Source organism: Callorhinus ursinus, unplaced genomic scaffold (genome assembly GCF_003265705.2).
Source record: "Callorhinus ursinus isolate GAN/ISIS: 27379988/994484 unplaced genomic scaffold, GSC_fseal_2.0 scaffold3, whole genome shotgun sequence".
NCBI classification, from domain to species: Eukaryota; Metazoa; Chordata; class Mammalia; order Carnivora; family Otariidae; genus Callorhinus; species Callorhinus ursinus.
In genome coordinates this window covers 81,680,618-81,699,587 of record NW_027397065.1, presented here as the reverse complement: position 1 = coordinate 81,699,587, position 18,970 = coordinate 81,680,618, and the positions used below count along the sequence as shown (strand labels likewise).

Sequence of the window (18,970 nt, the reverse complement as noted above, 5' to 3'; positions counted from 1 at the left end):
GAACTAGGAGTTGACCACAAGACTCCCCCATATGGCCTGAGCTTGGGTGGCCACAGAGGCAGCTTCTGTCTGGAGAAGAGGAGGAGAGAAGTAGTCGAGAGAGAACCAGCAGCTCTTGCCCCAGATACCCCACCACTTTGTGAAGCCCTGGTCGCTGGAAGTCCGTGCCGTGGGCCACTTCTGGGAGGAGTTGAACAGAGCGAAAGCCACCCCATGGCCAGAGTATGACTGGTTCCCAAGAAGAATTTTGCAAAGACAGGAGACCTCACCAAGGAAGGTCAGACCAGACCCTTGAGGAAAGGCCGGGACTGCAGTGGAACGCCCGGGAGGGGTATTCTGGGCTGAAGAGGCGGGGGATCAGGACGCAGGCTGGGGAGTAGGCAGTGGCCTGGGGGGAGGCCCATGCACCAGTCTGGACGGGGGAGGGGTCTGTGTGACGGAATGCCGTGAGTGCGGGCCGAGGAGAAGTAGGGATGCCCTCACATCTCAAATGCTGTGAGTGCCCCCCCAAGGAGATGAAGGTTTAAAGCCACGAGGAATCACTGCTTTTTTCTTTTTTTTTGAACAAGGGAAAGTATGTGCAAAGTCACGTTTTAGGAATAATTCTCCTTTGTCAGATGGGATCAGTGCAGGGGAACTGGAAAAGGGGCTCAGACAGGAAACTCTAATCTGAGATTTAATTGATGGTCAATGAACAAATGTTTAAATCATCACAGTGCTGTCCTGTGCATCATGTTTTATTTTCTTTCGAATTGATTGTGCCTCCTTGTTTTTATGTTGTAGGATTTGATGAAAATATTGAGTCTCAGGGAGAACTCATCCTGCAGGAATCCTTCCAAGTGTGGGACCCAAAAACCTTAATTCGAAAGGGTCGAGAACGGCATCTCTTCCTTTTTGAAATGTCCTTAGTATTTAGTAAAGAAGTGAAAGATTCCAGTGGCAGAAGCAAGTACCTTTATAAAAGCAAATTGTTTGTAAGTATAGACGTTCGGAATTGTAAATTTAAAGGTAACGCACTTGCAGTTTTCTTGCAGGTAGAAAAGAATTACTCTTGCTTTCGGTGTAACCTCTCAAACTGTCCTAGAATGTGGAGCTCTGGAATCAAAAAGGTTTTCATCCTCCGCAGTAAATATCTCTGGTGGTCTCGAGTCCACTAGAGGGAGCCCATGGGTTTTAGCTTCTCTAGACTTAGAAAACCTGCGTTTTCTAAATTCCATAGACTCTGAGGATGGGGAAACACTTTTCAAGTGAATTTAAGTTTATCTCTTGTGTGCCCTAACCAACTTTACAAATAAATTGATCATATGAGACTACGATTAAGTTTTCATATCATTCTAATTAATTTTTCTTTCACCAACATTGGAATATACGTTAAGCAGCCTTCCTGGGTGGGCTCTTAAAGATGAGGTGTGAATTTTTCCTTTCAATAAAGATAAATGTGTAGAAAATAAATAAGTAAATCTATGGTTCTTTACAACAACAAAATATGGTTATTAGAGAAAATATATACAAGCAAAAATAGCTTTAAAGATCCACAGTCCCCCATCTGTACGGAGAGCACTCACTAACCTTGAGTGCTGGGTAGATGCTATGTTGCATTTGAATTCTTTTTTAACTTGTGAGTATACTTTCTGGCAAAAGAACATACCTGATGCCTTTTTTCCTCCAAGAAGTGAGTCCAAGGAGTCTCTTTATAAAACCACATGTTGACTCTCAGAGAAGTCTCAGGCAGGTGTCCTCCTCAGGGTCCACTATATTTCTGTGTTCCCCTTGTGGGAATATCTCAGGGGCTGTCAACACAGAACTGCTGGGCAGGGACAGGCAGGGGGAGGATTGGGCAAAAAATAACTAAAAATCACCAACAGAGAAAGAATAGAAAATGTAATAGAATTTGGTTTCTTCTTTACACAAGATATGTTGGATTGCTTATAAATATTGGTAGATATTTGGAATTTGGACGACAACTACATTATGTATTTTTATGGTATCCATGTATTAATCAAGTTTCCAAAGTAATAAAATACTACCAATGTAGAAATCATCTTTAATAATAATCTGGAATTTGCAAGTTCAAACTAATGATTTTCATACCATTTTCTTTGGTTTATATCCTGTTTGAGATTGTCTTTTGGCTCATGGCCCACCTTACATCATTTTAGATCATCTTGTAACTGGAAAGAAAAAATGGAGCATTGCTGGCTAGTAATTTCACTAGCTGGCTTTAATCTATCCTCAGAGACCAAGCTAGTCTGTTTTAGAAGCTGATACATCTTCATTTAATTTATCTTTCAAAAGTTAAGGTTCCCTCAGAGGCCATGATTATGAATCACTTCCTTTGCTGGTTGGGGGAGAACACACTAGGGGTGAACTTTACTGTGGGGGAGGGACTGAAGATGTTGACCTTCACCTACGGTCTTCCACATGCTCTCATTACAACTGCACATGTCACAGAGAGAAATTTTGTCTTAGCCCTCAAAATTATTGGTGAAATACTAAAATTTAATGCTCTTGATGAACAAATCAGAAAAAAACTGATCTGTGAAGACATTATGTGCCTTCTGCGAAGCTACTTCATTCATGCTGAAAATGCATGGTGGCAGCTCCTTTGCAATTAAGATTCATTTTGTTGTTTATGAGTTGAAAATGGTCAACTCTTGATTTTCCAGATAACAGGATTTTTAGATAATTTGGTTTCCTTCCTCTGGATTTGCTGGTTGACCCTCATCAGAATCTCCAGTAGAGGTACATAGAGAAGTAAAAGGGATGCAGTCAATCATGGTGGCCTAAGAACAAAATTTTCTCATTTTTACTGAAATAAGATCTGAGGATTACCCATTAATGTAAACAAACTATGTTGTTATAACCTGGCATGACCACAAGTCACCAAAAACTGTTTTCTTGGTCTTTGGTCTGTATCTTGCTGGAATCTTACTGTCATCTAATTATGTAATTACCTTTTTATCCAGACCTCAGAGTTGGGTGTCACAGAACACGTTGAAGGAGATCCTTGCAAATTTGCACTGTGGGTGGGGAGGACGCCAACCTCAGATAATAAAATTGTCCTTAAGGTACGTTCATCTGAAGCTTGGGAATGTCCTGTGGGACAAGTTTATCGTGGCTGTGTATGCTTTTTTTTTCCCCTGTTGTTGAAACATATTGGTTTAAAAAAAGAAAAAAGAAACATACTGGTTTTAATATTCTTTTGTTGTTTTTGTGTTCTCTTGGGATTGGTGATTACCACAAAAAGAATAGTAGAATAAATTCATTTTGGTACTCTAGTGGTAAAATGCCTTGAGGTAAACTTTTGCTTGTCTACTGTAAAGGTCAAATGGAGAGAAATCTCTTTAAACTTCTCCCATTCTGGCCGTCTGAAAAAGAATTAGTCGATTCCATCAGAGATGCAGGAAGTTGAGGTACAGGAGGAAGGAGATGTGGATCAGCAGCTCTCACCACACACTTCACCTAGTTTCCAACGGCAAATAGGCACCTAATGAATTTGTGAAGGCCTTGGGCTGTTTCAGGGCTGAACGTGCCAAGAGTCTTCATAGGGTCCCAGGCTCTTTGGCTTTCTGGTTAGGGGGCAGAGAAAAAAGGGAGATAGTGATCAGTTATAGGGGTTGATAATGTTAGGATTTCAAGTGTTCAAAAACACTAAGGGTGCTTTTTGGGTATATGTATGTGTATGTATGTATGTGTGTGTGTGTGTGTATATACACACATATATATTTTATATATATACTATACATATGTAATGTGTATGTATTGAGGTGGGGGAGGAATAAATGTATGTTTGAATATTTGATTTGAACTCTGCTTTCATTATACCAGCCTCTCCTAGGAAAGACACAGGGCTCTCAGGGTGTCTTGTGTACTCCCTCCTTCTGTGTTTGAGAAGATACAGATGGAACTGTCTTTTTTAGCTGCCTGGAAAGGCCATAAGTGATTTCAGGATGTTTTGTGGAAGACATCGCTGAACATTTGTAGAATATTGGGAGATGAGCCAAAAGCTTAATGGGACTCTGGTGTATGAACTTGCATGCCAGTGATTCTGTCTTGTACATTCCTTTTAATCTCTCACCAGTATTTCCAGCAACTATGAGTTCCTCATCGGTACCTCGCTCTTAAAGAATTTGTACTTTAGTGAAAGCCATTGTGTTTCTAAGATCTTTATTCCCATGGAAATGATGGATTGTTTTGCAATGAATATATGATTACCAACCAGTGTGTTCTTGTTAGTATTGGCATAAAGCCCTATAAAATATAAATTGCACTGATAGCTAAATATTAGATAACTGAACTTTCCTAAGCCATAAAATTTTAAAGTATACTCAAAACCATAAAACTTCCAACTCATAGTAAGTATTTATCCAGATTAGCTGCAGCGGCATGTCAGAGGGTGCATCTGAGAAATAGTGCCAGATATTTTAGCCAGATTTGGATGACTTTCATTTAGGACATAATAAAATACTCATGATGCAATTGAAGAATGAGACTTCCTATATATAGGCTTTATCAGATAAAAGCTTTCTAGGGGAATTTTGGGTAATATTTCTCTGCCTTCCAAGGAGAAACTAAAGGAAATAATGTCCTCATTCATTTTAGCAATTGCTTTGTGGTGGTGGAGGTGGAGACGGAGGAGGTGGTGGTGGTGATGGGGGTAGTGGAGGAGGAAATGGAGGTGGAGATGGTGGTAGAGGTGGTGTTGGTGGAGGTGGAGGTGATGATGGAGCTGGTGGTAGTGATGGAAATGGAGCTGGGGGTGGACGTGGAGATGCCAGCTAAGATGGAGATGATGGTGGAGGCAATGACTGAGGTGGTGGTGATGGAGATGATGGTGGGAGTGATGGAGGTGGTGGAGGTGGAGGTGTGGAGGTGGTTGAGATGATGGAGGTGGTGGAGGTGGTTGAGATGATGATGGAGGTGGTGGAGGTGGAGGTGGTTGAGATGATGATGGAGGTGGTTGAGGTGGAGGTGGTTGAGATGATGATGTTGTGGTTGAGGTGATGGTGGAGGTGGTGGAGGTGATGGTGGAGGTGGTTGGGATGGAAATGATGATGGAGGTGATTGAGATGATGATGGAGGTGGTTGGGATAGAGGTGAAGGTGGTTGAGATGATGGAGGTGGTTGAGATGATGCTGGAGGTGGTTGGGGTGATGCTGGAGGTGGCTGAGATGGAGATGATGGTGGTGGGGGAGAAAGCGGTGCTGGTGGAGCTGCTGATGGCGGAGAATGAGGTACTGGTGGTAATGACAATGATACTGATGGCCTAGTGGTTATAAAACAAAGTTGCGTTTTTTTGTTTTTTTTTTTTTTATGTTGTCCTCTGGAAGGGAGAACCTGATTTCTAAATCCTTCCTTAAACAGACGGAGACTACCAAGAGTCCGAAACAAACTATACCCATTCTTAGACAAGTGGGACCTTTTATTCAGTATTTAGGTGGCTTACGTTTCTCTTACTGTTTCTGAAAAATTGGCACCTGTTTTCCCTGTTTAATTTCCTTAAGGTCAGGAGAATTCCTCTCCATAATTGCAATGATCACTTCACTCTATTAAATCATGAGAATTGCATTTATTTCTGAACCATAGTAACATTTTCCCTCAGTTGTCTCTAAACTCTGCCAAATGTTCTTTCTCAGATGCTTCTCTTGGTTTAACCTGAATGTTTGTATCAGGCATTTAAATGCCCGTGGATCTGCGGTTTTCAGAGTTTTGCATCGTGAGACACCTCTGTTTCCTGCACGGACTCCCCTAGTCCCTGATCCCTGCCTCTGGCCCCAGAAGAACTTGGGGTAGTGCCGTCCCGGTCTCGGGTCTGCGGACAAGAGGCTCCTCATTTCGTTCCCTGTTCGTAGCCCTAAGTGACTTTAAAGATACATCCTCCAGTTAAAACATTTTACGTAGGAAAAGGATTCTCAATTTTAATTTCCTTTCCCAACATGGGCCTTCTGTTTTGGAAGACAAGGTGCACCATGAGAAAATGCTCCTTCTCGGTTAGGATCTCAGCTGTAATGTCTCTGACCACTGTTTGGTCATTTACAGGGAATTATGCTTATGTCATAGGAGGTTGATGTTTTCCACAAGGAAATTAAAAAGTTACTAAGGCCTAGAACATGCAAAAAGAAAAAAGAAACCTCCTTTGAGGCCAAGTGAAAGGAAAAAAGTCTGGAAAGAGTGCTGCCTTATGTGTTCATTCAACAAATGCTTATTAAATATCTACTGTGTATCATTTTCAGAAAATATTTCTCAAAATTTGTAATGAAGTTGAGGTAAACCTACTGCTGTAATTGGCAGTAGGTTAACTGGTTTATGCTACTGGTATAACCAGAGGTAGGTGAAAGCAGAGCTTGGGGAGGACGGGCTCTGTCGTCCACGTGGATGGTGTCTGTCCAGTGCCAGCCTGAGAATTCTGGCGGCTTCCCGTGCCAGCCGGGTGACCTCGGGCACATTTCTGACACAAGGATAAGGGGGCCCTGACTCCATAGAGTGCTGTGGGAGAGAACACAGGGGCAGGGGGGGACACGGTGGCATCTGCAGGTGTAGTTTCCAGAGGGCGGCGGATGAGGCACCAAGATGTGGGCACCAGCGCAGGTGGCTGGGAACCGCCGACCACTAGTCTTTGCCGAAATAGCTTTAGAGACACTTGGGCTTGCAATTGGCTGCACTGTCATATTTACCCAGAGCTGCTTAAAGGGTTTGGGGGCTGGGGAATGATTGATTATTAAAATATTCAGAGATCTGGAGTAACATATATGCTATAAAATAAAAATGGTTTTGACTGAAAAATATTCAAAATGGCAAATTAAACATGGGATGTGGTTGCTGTAAAGTTATTTTGAAAATGGGAAATAAGGAATGTGGGCGACCTGAGTATGGTTAGTGTGGGTTCTGGAAAGGGCCGCTTCTGTATCCTGACTGACTCTCGTGCCTCGTTAAGGCTTCCAGCATAGAAAACAAGCAGGACTGGATAAAGCACATCCGCGAAGTAATACAGGAAAGGACTGTTCACCTGAAGGGAGCCCTGAAGGAGCCCATTCACATCCCCAAAACGGCGCCGGCCACGAGGCAGAAGGGAAGGAGGTAAGTGCTGGGGATTTGGGAGGAGGTTTGTTTAGTAGAGAAGGAACAAGGCAGTGCTAACTGTTTGTCAAAGATCATTTTTCTTAAATATTTGGAGGACTGTTTTTTTAATACAGTTTATGTATAACATCATTCTTAGCAGTGAAATTCCTTTGTCAGGACGGGAACCTCCTTCGGCTTAAAGTAAATGGAGTGTGCACATCCCTTTCTGTTGCCCTCTCTCATTGCAAGTGTGAGTCTGGACGCATATACAGGTCGTGTGTGGGACCGGGACAAGCTGTATCGTATCTTAGATGTTCGTGTGCTTCTTGTTTCTGAGCTGGAAATGACCACAACCGTGTCTCCCCACTGTGTGCGTTTCACGGAGGACACGCGTTGGACGCGCCGCCTGGCGCAGCAGGAAGCCGCCGCGTCGCCAGGAGTGGCCTCCTGTCCCCGCTCACGCCATGCTGCTAGCAGCGTCACGCAGACGGATTCGCGCCTCTTTGAACGAGTCGGTCTCCAGCGGCCGACAGGGGCCTCTCCACCCGTCTTGGGAAATCCGTCGGTGTCAGGAATGAAAAGTTTGTTTGCTTTTTCAGGGATGGAGAGGACCTGGACAGCCAGGGCGACGGGAGCAGCCAGCCGGACACAATTTCCATCGCCTCACGGACGTCTCAGAACACACTGGACAGTGACAAGGTGAGCTGTAACCAGCACTTTCTTGGGCGGGTATAGCTAGTCTTAGCTCCAAAGAAGCAGCCTGTTTCTCTCTATAAATGACGGTTTGTCACCAACATTTCCAAGTAGTCGCCATGTGCTGAGTGGTGCCAGAAGCAGAGGAAGGACAAAACGTTGGGGGTGTCGGGGGTGAAGTCTGAGGGTTCAGGAAACATTGCCCTTCCCAGTGTCATTACAGGGTTTTCCATCAGGGTGTTCTAGGGCAGGTGTTTAAGCTTTGTAATTTTACATGCAGCAGAAGAACCAGTTATTTTAAGTTAAATGCCACACAGAGCCCCGATGAGAAAAGTGGAGCTGCTCTGATTCGGTAGGGGCGCCGACATCCTCAGGTGGGCCCTGCGGCTCTGCCTCAGAACACAGGTGCGGCAGGACGCGGGAAACGCTATCAGAAAACAGCCGGGGGGGTAGAGTAGCTCATGATCTGTCCTGATAGAATCCCAAAACCAGCAAAAGAAATCGACGGGAGAATTTGGAATCCAGGCTAACGTGAGGCACAGATAACCAGAGTCCTCTATAAAAGCCAGTGGGGGGACGTTCACGTCAGCTAAACAAGTCTTCTGTTCCCGCTGAGATGAGCACGTGTCCTATTTCTAAACTGCTAGACCAAATTCTCCAAAAAGGTTATTTGATAGTAAATAGGGGTGTTACTTAATGTGCCACCAGTTCGGAATCCCTGCATTCCCCACTGTGCAGTGCAGGCTCTACTTTCTTACGTCCCGACGGGGGGACGCAGGGGTCTGTTCTTTGCCCGGTGTTTGCACAGCCCTGCACTTGTAGCCAGGAAGTGTCCTGACTTCACCGTCCTTTGGAAGCGACTGCTGACCTAGGAGAGGGCCCAGTATCAGGGACTGTTTCCGATGGCAAGTCCCAGTGGCCCAGTTGGGGGGCTTTTCTCACTCGATTTTGCAGCGGATTCATGGCGTGTAATGCAGTTTCCAAGAGAGAAGTAAGTGCGTTTAAAAGTATTGCTCCCCTACAACGACTTCTTTTTCAGGATCCTCCTGGTTTGAGTCATTTGTTTTTTTCTATTCAATTTTTTGAGTTCACTAAATTGTGAGTCCTAGAACTTAAAATGGTCAGAGTCATAGGATGGAGAAGAAAAACAGTTGTCTCATTTTATCTTGTTCAGAGCCCCGTGGCAAATACGTCTTGCCAGTGGTAGTAATGAGGAAGAAGAGAAATGACACGTCAGGCATCTGGTGTGTAATAGCAATGTTTTCTGCAGCTCCGCCCCATAGTCATTTAGTTAAGAAAATAAAGTTTGAACTTGGAAACATTTCGTTAGAGTAATTCTGATTATTTTCTTTAAAAAAAAAAAATCGAGGTGACTGAGTTCTCTCAGCAGTCCATTTACACAAGACTCCCACCTGAAGGAAATAACAGTAGCTCAGGTGGAGGGGAGCGGCCACCTTCCTTCAGACCCCTCACAGACTTGCCGGTGAGCATCACCACTCCGACCATCGATCGGCCCATCAGGCTAACAAGTGCACGTTCTTCCCGGATACACTCTTCTTGGATCTGGTCTGGGCTTAACTCTAGAAATGAGTTTTAAAGTTTACTTTGTAGAAATACAGTATTTGAATGAAATTGCCAAAGAAATAAATAAACGTAAAAGGTTTTGCCTTTTTGAAACGTACGTTAAGACTTTCCCGGAGGTTGGTCCAAAAAGAAAGGGTGACTGTTTTTTCAGGTGGTATATGTGTAAATGGGTGGGTGTCAGTGGTGGTTTGGAAATGCCCCCTGTGTCTGGTAAGGGGCTCTGACTCCTGTTCCCACTCAGATGGAGTTGGTCCGCTGCGTGCTGTGCTTTCTGGCCTGTACTCGTACTCTGTCGGAGCCCTCATCCCCTGCGGTGTGGCTGACTGCAGTTCACAGAAATAAGGCTCTATCCTGGAGTTAGGAAGAGTGTAACTAGTTGTGCTTCGGATCTGTTGTAGTATGATAGGCTTAGGTGAACTTGGACTCAGGCCTGCACAAGTCCTATAGAAAAATGAGGAATTATCCTAAAGCTAGTGTGATAGCAAATTCTGTTGGTCCCCAGTGAGAGAGGAGGAATGAATCACTACCAGAAAAGTATAGGTTTGCAGGAATTAACCATCTTACCCTGGGAGTCTACCGGGGTGTTAGGGTTTTTAAGAAACTATCTATTGAATCTTCTTCCTGTGGAGGTAATTCACCATTTTCTGCTTCCCTCATCTAGTGCATGATCTCTAAACTTCGGTGTGTAGCTCAGAAATCCCTGAGGACCACTTCTGCAGATACAGCCCCTCCACCTGAGCTGTACAGAGGCTCTCCCGCCGGCAGCTCCCAGCCTGACGTTCCCGGGATTCCTAGCCATCTGGAAGTAATGACACTCCAGAACTCGTTTTTTAAGTGGACCTGGCATGTATTTCCTTAAAGATCCCTCCCTGAGATCATAGGTGCTTGATAAGCTCAAAAGTACCAAAAAGGGATGAACTGTCTTCCTAAGACCGTAGAACTGCAGCGAGTTACCTTCTTTAGTTCTTGGGGTCTGTATTTAGGATGAGAATAAATAGCATGTGGGATTTCATGATGATAACTCAAAATCTGGAGTTTGGAGAGGACATTCCCACTCGGCCTTCTGTGAGAAAAAGGCTGTGTTTGCTACCACGTGAATGCCAGTATGTCTGTGTTCTCTGCTTCCGGAGGCTCCTGTTGCTGTCTCCCCGTTTTATACTTCTAGTAGGTATTTCAGGGTCGTAGATGAGTCAGGAAAATACATTTTGAAAATTAGAAAACTGCATCCTTTTTTGAGCCAGCTTATAAAACGCACTGTGTGACTGAACTAGGCTTGGCCAGAAGACCCCCTTCTCTCTGACGGCAGTAACTTTTCTTGTCTCGGGGTTCTTTCCACCCTGCATATTTCAGGTTTAAGCAGCCTCTGACGACACAGGCAGCTAGATCTGGCGAGGGAAATTACTTAACCATATTCTGCCTGTTGAACTTAATATATGATGCCTGGTTATAAGTTAGTTGTTATCATGGACTTTGGTTTCATTTCAGAAACTGGGTGGGGGGATGTTTTTGACTCGGCCTCTTGGGGAATTCGTAAGGAGAAGTTATCTGCCCAGCGCTGTAGTAATTCTCGATGAGGCACACAGGATGTTTCTGGGAGAGTGTTGAGGAGGGGCTCCTGGAGACACCCTCTTTCCAGGGAGCCCTGTTCACAGAGCTTGAGTAGGCATGTCACAGATGCAAACCACATGCCTCATGAGCACATTTCTTTCTTTGACAACATCAGGTTTAAAATATGCCATCTCCCTTGTTCCAAAAGTAAGCTTAGCAGCGATTCTTACCCATATTCATGGTACTTAACGCTGATAAAATGATCTTAGGGAAATATAATTTGGATTCCAAAGAAATCAAATGGTTGCCAGATTCTTATCTCATTTGTCCTGAGCTTGTCTCCCTGAGGTAGGGAGGAGAATGCTGAGCCAGCCTTCAGGACACCGAGGAGATGAGGGAGGTCGGATGACCCTCACAGGGCCACCCGGCAGCGGAAAGCTAAAGCCAGGAACAAAATGTGGATTTAATTACCTGCTAGAGTCTAGACCTTATTATTTCACATTAGCGCTGGATATGGAGCTAAATATTTTAGTGTATTAAAGAAGCATTTTTAACCTTTTCCCTTCTATTTGCCTTATAAGTCTATGGTTTATTTTACATAACAAAAACTTATAAAGAAAATAGAAAATACAAGAATCAAATATAGGCTACTCTGGAACAAAGCATCTTGGGGTCAAGATGAATCGCCAAAGCAAGGTGAGGGGTGCCTGTGGACAAGCTGACCCAAGCCTTCGGGGGCCAGTGTGAGCTTTCTTTTACATCGAAGGTAAAGCAGTTCTTCTTTTTAATGAATGAGAAATTCAGCTGAGACTGATACTTGGCATGAACTGCCCTAAGCTTAAAATGTGAATATATGAATCCACATATTTAAAAGAGGAAGTGGTTTCAGTTACTCTTAGTGAAGTCTATATAGCACAATGTTGGGGATAGGAGATTTTATGTAGTTTAAAAAGTCAACCAACTTTCTCTATGAAGTGACATTCTAACAACAGGAACTTGGTTGGATTTATGTAAATTGTAGTGTACACATTTTAAAATGGGGCCAAATTCACGTTTTTGAGAGCGGAAACCTGCGTTGAGCCTACTTAGGAAACACCACCTGCTTCCTTCCAGCCCGCCTCCCTTGCGCACCTGACTCAGAGCAGCCCTGCCAGGAGCCACGTGAACCCTGTTTCTGAGCTCCGCAGCTTGCCCTCCGAGCTCTCCTGCTGGCTGAAAGTGCTGGAAGCAAGAGGGTGCCTTGGCTCCTAGGAGGAGCTCAAGCTGTTGGCCTTGCCAGAGCTCTCAGTCTCGTAGGACCTCACGTAGGTGTGCCCCTGTGTGGGCATGACAGCGAGTGCTTTAATTCGGAAGCCTTTCTCCAGGACAGAGTTTTAGTCTCCTCAGACAGAACACCCAGACTTGCTCAGAGTGTGACAGAGTGATTGCATCCCATAGCAGATGCTTAGGAACAAGGACGTGCTCGCCAGCCAGACCTCTGGGCTCTGCTCCTTAGCAGCCTTGGGCAGTTAGCTCACCTGTCTGTGCCTCAGTCTCCTCATCTGTAACTGAGGGCAATACTTAACTACTCAGCTGATGGGGCTGTGAATATTGAAAATGTGTAATGTGCTGAGAACGGTGCCTAGCATGTCCTGAGCACTTCATGAATATTAGCTATTGCTGTGTCTTCATCGGTAAGAGTGCTCTGCCTTCCCCCTCACTCCTGGACTGTTGATACTCACTGCTAGCTGTTGCCGATCACTCTCTGTGTCAGCCTCTCTGTCCTCGTATCTGCCCGCTCTTGACTGCAGTGGATTTGGAGCTGTGTTTGTTAGGAGCTAGAAGCTGCCCTAAGAATAGATTGCTCAGTGTTAGTGCCCGGCCGTAAGCATTGTGGGGGCTCAAGAGTAAACCAGCCCATACTGAATGGGGGGGGTCAGTGAGGCAGAGGGGGGATTCTTGCTCAAAACATCTCCTCCCCCCCCCCCCCCCCCCACACACACTCATCTTTAACCCTACGGAATTAGTTGCGCTGTGGCCACAGGCATGTAAAAGGACTGCATGCTAGTCACAGATGTCACCCATCTGTGGGAGTCACCCCCTGGGGGCTGCCCAGGACGGGTGCTTCAGCGCAGGAACGAACAGGGAGTCAAGGCCCCTGCCCCCACCGGCAGCCTGGGTGATGGCGCGCACCCGGCGTTTGTTTCTTCCTTTTACTAATCTTTGTTTTCAGTTTTTCCTAAGTGGCTGTGGTTTTTTGTAATTTTTGACAAATTTTTTTAAGTGCTTTCATAAAACCACAAAGTGGAATGTAGCCTTTGATAATTTTAGTTAATCAGAAAAACAGAATTGCCCACAGACTAAAGGAGAGAGCCTCGGTTCTTTTTCTTTTCCTTTTTTTTCAGTAGGCTCCATGCCCGGCATGGAGCCCAGTGCGGGGCCTGAACTCGGGGCCCTGAGATCAAGACCCTGAGCTGAGATCAAGAGTCAGATGCTTAACCGGCTGACCCACCCAGGCGCCCCAGAAAGCCCTAGTTCTAAGAAAAGGCAGATTTTTTTTTTAAATACAAAATTTGGGTAGAAATGTAACCAGTGTTTATTAAAATAGTGGTACACTGAAAAGTGCTTTTAATGTAAATTTTACAGTACTGATCAGTACAGTACTATTGAAGGTCATGACATAGTTTTGATTCAGACTTGAGGCTGGAGGTTTATTCTAGTTGTTCTTCCTTCTGGCAAGAAGCCCAGTCACCTGGCTAACTGGCTGTCATTCCTTAGCTCTTTCCATTGATGTCCCTCCATCAAAGACAAAGAGTCATTTCACGTTAACTTTTCTGGATGAAGGATGGTCTTGCTCGCCCAGGAAACTCAGCAAACAGGTCTCTGTGGGTTGAAGTGTCTTACAAAGCTTCCTGTTTTCCAGGGCCAGATGACTTTAAGGTAATGGTGGTGGTCAGCTATCTACTTTCCAGCTCTTGCGCCTTTTTCGGCATGAACCCCCTATGCTCGTTCATTCCCCCCCCACCCCCCATGCCCGTTCAGCAGGTGCTAGCATTTCTCGTTCTAGTATGTGAGCGAGGGGAAATGAGATGTTGGCGCAGGTCAGTGTCTGTGAAGCCTTGAAGCCTGATACATAATCACAGTCCTGTCTCCAGTTAGCCTGACTTTTTACATTTAAATTTGCCTTTTTAGTTGTGGCTTTTAAATTGGGTTTTTTTACATCTAATTTTCCATTCCACCTCATGTATATCAATCACACAGTCAAGGAGGCCTTGGTTCAGGAACTATTTTCACATCAGAAAACGTGCGTGATTATTTTCATATCAGTGCGTGATCACGTCAGTAAAGAGTGAAGAATTAACGTCCCTGAATACCACACTCAGTATTTGTTTTCTGGATAAAATGTTGGGTATGGTAAGCTGCTGCTTTTGGAAAACAAAAAAATTCTCTCACAGATTTCTTTTGCGTGTGTGTGTGGTAAAAACCATGTAAAATTTACCCTATTAACCATTTGTTCAGTTCTCACAGATTTCTTTCTGTACCCTCGATGTGTGAGAGCCCATGACAGTGGTCCTCCCTGAAACTCAGCAGCAGATTTTTGGTGAAGGCTTCTCCTGTGGACTTGGCGTCGGGGTCGGGGTGAGCGTGGGCTCTGCAGCCCAAGCCTCCGTGAAGTTGCACAGTGAGAAGTCTGGGTGGGTGAGAGCCTGGGGTGGGATGCATTTCCTTGGGGAACTCTCTGGCTGCCAGTGGTGGCCTTGCTCTTGGAAGCATTGCCAGTAATGGAGCTGTACTCTCTAATCCCCTTGAACCAAGCAACCAGTCTTTGGTCCACTCTGTGTGAAACCTCCACAAAACGGCAAGACTCTTTTGTGAGGTTTCTGAATGACTGAACCATACTGGGCTGTAGGCTGGGACTGTTCACAGAGTTGATACACTTTGTTCTTTGGGGGAAAATGGCTTTTATTAGACCACAATGCCGCTTTCCTTTTGAATTGCTCTCAGAAAATTGGCCAGACACCCACCTGCAGTTGATCTTCGGTTCTTGAAGTAGAATCATTTGCAGCAGGGGCTGCATCGTCCACCCTGGCCGTTGTGAAGAGCCTGCTCTTCCTCCAGCAGAACCTGCCCCACAGCTCACCTGGGAGTGCCGTCAGCTGTTTGCCGTCAAACTCTGTGTTCTTGCAACATCAAACTGCCTCGTTGTCATGCACCAGGAAGGGGATGCTCTGAGGAGCGGTGGGCTGAGAATTCCTCAGCCATGGGGACTAAAACAGTTTAGTCACTGCCATTAACTGGGTTCAGGCAAAGCAACAATATAATGTGATTTCTCCAGAAAACATAAAAAGTAAAATTCTGTTCTGTGTGGTGATCGTTGAAGATTCAGCATGCCAATGATCAGAGATGAGTATTTCATTCTTTTGGGTGAGAGCCCACAGCTTGTTCACATTCAGTCTTTCTGGAGAGAATTCAGGCAGAGGGACCCTGATTTGATTCCGCTGATTGTCTGAGTCATTGGATCATTGGGAGTTCCCCTGGGAGCCCTCATCCAGGAACACAAGGTGGTCTGGTCCTACAGGAGGCATTTCATGGCTGGTTTCCATGGTCCGTGCGCTAAGGCCGGTTCACGGCCATGGTTTTTAGTCATCACAGTTGTTTTTCAAAGGAGAAAAGCAGAAAGATTGGGGGTTGGGGGAGGGACTGTTTTCTGATGTAATTTCACAAGAGTTAATGTGAGTCATGGAAACTGAGATTTTCACCAATTGCAATCCTAAACTATGTGCATGTGGTAAGGAGCCCCTGATAGAAGTCCATAAAACCCACAGAAATGAACAAGGTCCTGTGTGAAAACGTTCTCAAGGTACGCTTGGAAGGGAGAAGTGAGTTGTAAACTAGGTCAGTGGAATGGTAACTCAGCACAGTAATGAAGTTGAGTCACTGGTGATGGAAGTAGCATTGAAAACAGATACAATCTCGGTCGCACTTCATGACATCTGTTATCTGAACTTTTTCTACTTAGGAATTCAGTTCCTAAAAGGCAGTAATGATTTGCATTGCTTCCTCAAAATAGTTAAAGTCTTTTATTTTTCAAAGTTTTTTTTTTTTTTAAGTTAGCAAACTGGTTTTAAAGGCAGGTTTTGTAGTAAGTTTAAAATAGTCAGATGTGAACATTGAGACAAATCCGCAGGACTTCTGTGCCCTAGAAAACATCCTTTTACTCCTCCCCTTAAAGATTTGTGAAGGAGATTCTCATGGTAAACCAAGCAGATATGATGTTTTGTAACGATAATTTTAGCACTGTTTGAAAACAGATTCTTGTACTAGATTCTGTAAGTCCTCTAAAGTCTTTGAAAAAGAATTTTAACTCAGTATGAGATTCTTTGTCAGAACAGCCTTGATTTTTATTTCTTATGCTCGGTCAAGTCCACAGATGTTTCCAATAGTTTTTGATTACTCTGTAAGGGGCTAAAGCATCAGTGCCAGAAATAAAGTCGAGCTTAACGCTCTGCTGCTTCTTGGGCAGCCCCTTTCTCTCCTTCCCACCCTTCCCCCACCCGCAGAATGCATCACGTGGCTTTGAGCAGTCTGAGAAATTAATAAAACGCTCAAGAATGAAGCCAGCAGAGAGCTGGTGATGAGATAATGTGTCTTGAAGTTGTGCTTCCCAGGGCGGGGGGTGGAGAAACGTCCAGGCAGCGCGAGGGGCTGGCGGCTTGGGGCTCCGAGAAGGGGGCGACGCGCTGCGCACCCACATGCACAGGCAGGTCACTGGTGGCCGTGGGAGAGCTGAAGGGGGCCTGAAGGGGGCCGTAGGAAGTATGGACCCTGCGGGGCCTCAGCACGCTGGACTCCATACTGCGGCTCCTTCACTGGTCACGCCTTCCCTGGGACAGGAAACATTCCTCCTTTTTGTTACAGGGATTAACCATTTCCATAATGTGGGGTTTCAAAAGGAAAATTCTCCAGCCTGGGCCTCTACCTTTAGCTTTTTAACGTTAGCATCTTCAGTCGTTCACGGAGACACATGTAAGATTTAGCATGGGTTTCCCACAGAGGAATTTATACCATTTAGAAGGGGATTAAACATTTGTGAGAAATTTCCTTTGTGGCCTAGCAAAGACAGTTCATCTTGTTGATATTTGTGCTTTATTATGGAAGAGTTTTGTTGTGTTTTGCTTTCTGTGGTTGTCTTGTGGACATGTGTTTCTTATTGTAAATATCTAAACTTTCTCTCCAAAGAGAGGCTGTTAGAACAGGAGGATAATGAATAGCACGGGGCATGACAGGGGGCTGTGAGCCTCTGCGGGAGGCACGGATTCCCAGGTCTCTGCAAGTGCGGGGAGCTGCAAGGCCTCTGGAACGAGGCTGCTTCTCAGCATGGGGCCTGGCCGGCCCTTCCACCCACGGGCCACAGCCCAGCCCGCCTGCTCTCCTGCCCTGCAGGGGGACAGAAGCCTGGGCATGTGGCACATTGAACACAGGCAGAGCTAGCTCCTGAAGTCACGTTTTATTTCAGTTTTTCAAATGCAGTGCCTTAATTTTTAGGGCAAGCCTATTTGGCCTTTTTCACTTCCGCAAATGTTGGACTGCTGCTGGATGCAAAGCACTGGGCGAGCTGGGCGTTCAGCCTATCAACACTGCCACGTACGGACTCCGTACCTGCCACTGTGGGCACTGGGGCTCAGCGGTGACCAGGATGGGCCCCATCTCTCCCCTCACGGACCAGGCTTGGAAAGTTCACAGAAAAACAACAAGCCTGTTTGCTGGTGCTGAGGGCACACACATACATAACCCAAGACATGGCTCATTTCAGAATCGTGACAGTTTATTTAAACACTCAGTGCTAAGGTAGATAGATGCGGGAGCAAACTTCTCAGAGGGCTTTAGTGGGTGGGCGGAGCTTAAAATAGACAAAGCGGGGACGAGGGGGCTCTGAGCAGACAGGACCTCGTGCACACAGTGCAGGCAGGATGCGCCTCAGGGAAGACGCATTCCAGGCTGTGGATCACATGAGGAGAAGCCAGCGAACGTGCCTGGCAGGGTGGGCTGGGACCTGGCTGTGGGAGCTTTGAATCCCATGTTCAGCAGTTGAGGCCTGAGGTGCTTGAATTGGGAGGCTTCACATTTCACAAAGGCAACTGCCAGCAGTGCTCCCATGGCTTGGGAAGTGAGCCTCCATGGAGTGTGGTAGGGAGGCCGCCAGGAGGCCACCATAAGATCCACATGACGTGTGGCACGGTGGGGCAGAGGAAGGAAGTAATCCGAGGGCCTGCCTTGGGTCTATTTGGTGGCATTTGGAGAGCAAGAGTTTTTAACTTGAGTGACTTAATTGTGATATCATTATCCAAAAGGCACCACTGGAAGATAAATCGGGGAGGCAGGTAATGAGTTATGTCCTGGGCTGACTGCTTTGGAGGGAAATGTCCAAAACGGTGAGGGAAACAGTGTCTAGCTGTCATCTGGGATGTCTGCTGGGAGAGTCCTCAGCGTAGAGGGTGTGGTTACAGAGCCATATCGGGGCACAGAACTGGAGCCACCGGGGCCACCTGGATTGAAGAGCCGGAGGGGACAATCCAAAGACGGGGAGCTGTTCACAACATTCTCATGGAGGGCGGATGTTAGTGTGTGTGTGTGTATAAGCTGTCCCCATGGTGTGAACAGTCTGAGGGGCAGACATATGGGGTACAGGCCACAGTAAGCAAGTGGCCACGAGAAGGCCACACACCTGTTTGATAAGCAGAGATCATGGCGTGGATGTATCTTTCTGGAGTTCGTGGATGCGCTTCGAAGGGCCTGAGCATTAGTAGAGTTTTAATGGACAGAAAATGTGAGTGAGCTTAGTGAGAGGAGAGAAGAAGGGAAAGGAGCTTCAGGCCAGAAACACATAGTGTATGGGAAAGAAGCCAGTGTCCATAGAGCATATGGGCTGGTGTGCTGAAGCACAGCGTGGGCAGGGGGCCTGGAAAGGACTGGGGTGGGAGGGAGCGCCCACTAAGAGGTGTCCTGGAGGGACACCTGGGGAGGCGCTCTTGCAGGGTTTCACAGAATAAGGCATGCTCTGCCCGTACGTGGGGCTCTCGTGGCCTCTTCGGTCTCTCTGCTGTGT

General features: G+C 45.9%; 1 protein-coding gene across 6 annotated transcripts in view; it reads left to right on the top strand.

Annotated features, from left to right (window-relative positions):
• TRIO (trio Rho guanine nucleotide exchange factor) overlaps positions 1-18,970 on the top strand; it is a 337,626-nt gene that overhangs the window by 242,163 nt on the left and 76,493 nt on the right. For 3 of the 6 annotated variants that reach the window (XM_073891080.1, XM_073891081.1, XM_073891079.1), the window contains exons 30-34: positions 784-974; positions 2,967-3,068; positions 6,935-7,077; positions 7,659-7,758; positions 9,998-10,141. In XM_073891080.1, coding sequence (XP_073747181.1) covers positions 784-974; positions 2,967-3,068; positions 6,935-7,077; positions 7,659-7,758; positions 9,998-10,141 — 680 coding nt within the window. The remainder of the gene's footprint in view (positions 1-783; positions 975-2,966; positions 3,069-6,934; positions 7,078-7,658; positions 7,759-9,997; positions 10,142-18,970) is intronic. The other 3 variants (XM_025867461.2, XM_073891082.1, XM_025867462.2) reach the window with 1 other exon arrangement.